The sequence below is a fragment of the Microtus ochrogaster genome, linkage group LG1 (genome assembly GCF_000317375.1).
Source record: "Microtus ochrogaster isolate Prairie Vole_2 linkage group LG1, MicOch1.0, whole genome shotgun sequence".
NCBI lineage: Eukaryota > Metazoa > Chordata > Mammalia > Rodentia > Cricetidae > Microtus > Microtus ochrogaster.
The window spans coordinates 22708766-22711074 of NC_022027.1; the positions used below are offsets into that span (position 1 = coordinate 22708766).

At 44.7% G+C, this 2309-nt stretch overlaps 1 protein-coding gene across 1 annotated transcript; it reads left to right on the forward strand.

Annotated features, from left to right (window-relative positions):
* The first annotated feature begins 395 nt into the window (after positions 1-395).
* On the forward strand, positions 396-1673 carry Rhoh (ras homolog family member H). The gene has a single exon (XM_005359276.2). The coding sequence runs from the start codon at positions 435-437 to the stop codon at positions 1008-1010; it is 576 nt and encodes a 191-aa protein (XP_005359333.1). The 5' UTR covers positions 396-434; the 3' UTR covers positions 1011-1673.
* The last annotated feature ends 636 nt before the right edge of the window (positions 1674-2309 follow it).

A 2309-nucleotide genomic window follows, 5' to 3' on the forward strand; every position in this document is an offset into this window, starting at 1 on the left:
TTAAGGACAAGCTACTCCTGTCTTTTGGCCAGGAGATGTTATAGGTGCTAAATGTTGGATAATAATAAGCTTTAGCTTATTTTGTCAAAGGCAGGAATGGGACTGGATGAGTAGGGTTGAATGGCTACTCTGGGGTGGGATCCTCACTTTTAATTACTTTGGCAATGAAGAGGCTCCTAGTCATCAGAAAGAAAAACTTCAGTTTCCCCATTCTCTTTCTGTTCCAGTTGACAACCAAGCTTCAGAGGTTTTCTCAAGCATTCGCTGCCTTTCCCCGGGGCCGACAGAAGTAACATCTATAATTGATGTCCAAGATTCTGAGATCATAAACCCTGGTTGCTGTCTTCCCATGAGATGGAGCTTGCTGCCACAGCTCATTGAGGGTTCTTTCCCTTAGCATTCTGGGCTGGGAAGTAGGACTTCAGACAGAGAAGATGCTGAGCTCTATCAAATGCGTGTTGGTAGGGGACAGTGCCGTGGGGAAGACATCGCTACTGGTACGCTTCACCTCCGAGACCTTCCCGGAGGCTTACAAGCCCACGGTGTATGAGAATACTGGCGTGGATGTCTTCATGGACGGCATCCAGATCAGCCTGGGCCTCTGGGACACTGCGGGCAACGACGCCTTCAGAAGCATCCGCCCCCTGTCCTACCAGCAGGCAGATGTGGTACTGATGTGTTACTCTGTGGCCAATCACAACTCATTCCTGAATCTGAAGAACAAATGGATTAGTGAGATCAGGAGCAATCTACCCTGCACTCCAGTGTTGGTTGTGGCCACACAGACTGACCAGAGAGAGTCAGGACCCCACAGGGCCTCCTGCATCAATGCCATAGAAGGAAAGAGACTTGCCCAGGATGTGCGAGCCAAGGGCTACCTGGAGTGCTCAGCCCTTAGCAACCGGGGAGTACAGCAGGTATTTGAATGTGCTGTCCGGACGGCTGTCAATCAGGCCAGGAGACGAAACAGAAGGAAGTTCTTCTCCATCAATGAGTGCAAGATCTTCTAAACCTCAAGGTCCTGCACCCAATATTCACGAACATACCTCAGAGACTAATGGGAGAGTGGAAGGTGGCAAGCAAGGGGCTGATGCTCTTTCTCGGCACATTTGAACAGCCTTTCTTTCTGGATAGAGTTACCGGGGAGGTTGGGCACTGCTGCCTCCACTAACTGTGCTCTACAGATACATTCTTTGCCCAGCACAGCCAGAGAGATTCCTTGGGAAGCCATATGAATAGTCCATCTTCAATGAAAAACTAAAACAAGCATCCTAACTTAGACAATGGAGTGAATTTCCCAAGTATGCCATATTTAAACTCACATTTTATTTAAATAATAATCAACTCTACAGCTTTTGTTTTCATGCTTGGGAAGTCTTCGAAAAGGCAAGCTGCTGCATGAGGGGAATAACTTTGTGGGGCTCAACCATATGTCTGTAGTGCTACTATTTTCTCCTGAATCTAATTTGGTTGAAACGACTTGCGTGCTGTGTTTCTCTGGATAACCACACTTTCAAATGACCATAAACGTGTCCCTGCAACTCGTTTTTCATTTCCCTATTACTCAGAGTTGTGTTTAAAATACAGCTTCAGGCTGTAAGGTATTTTAACACCACCAAATGAAATTGAACAGTTATTAGGTTTTCTATGTAAATACAAAAAAATATTTCTTATTTACGACATTACCTGTCACTCAGAGAGCTCCAATAACACACCAAGTATTCCTTTCTCACTCAGTAAGACAGAGAAGAAAAACAAAAATCTTTCTGCCAGAGAGTCACACTGTGCAAAGAAACATCAGCGGAGCTTGGGGACCCTTCTCCTTGCCTGCATCTCTTGATGGGGGCTTTGTGATTGGTTACAGGTCTTGGAAGAAGAGGACAGGCAAATGTTCTGAACGATAATTAATCGGACAATGTTGTTCTCATTTGAATTCTAAACTAGGCATGACCCCGTCATTTATTAATTCTAGGACTGAATTAAGATAATTAAAAAGCCAACTATGTATGCATGCATGTGTACATAGGGACAAAGGGAAAGGCAGGATTTATAGCTTTTACTGTTTAATGAATAGATAACCACTTTGAAAAACATCACAAGTCCCAAGTTTAGATAATGAAAAAGCCTGTAGTAATTACTCAAATAGCAAACGGTTACCAGTGAAATACTAAATGAATAGGGCCATGCGCAGCCACACAACCCTCCTTTCTAATTGTCTGAAAGCTTGTATCTCCCGCCTCTTCTACTCCCAGATTGTCACTTACCATCCCAGGCTAATAGCTAGGACCCACTTGAGCCATCTTTCTTGG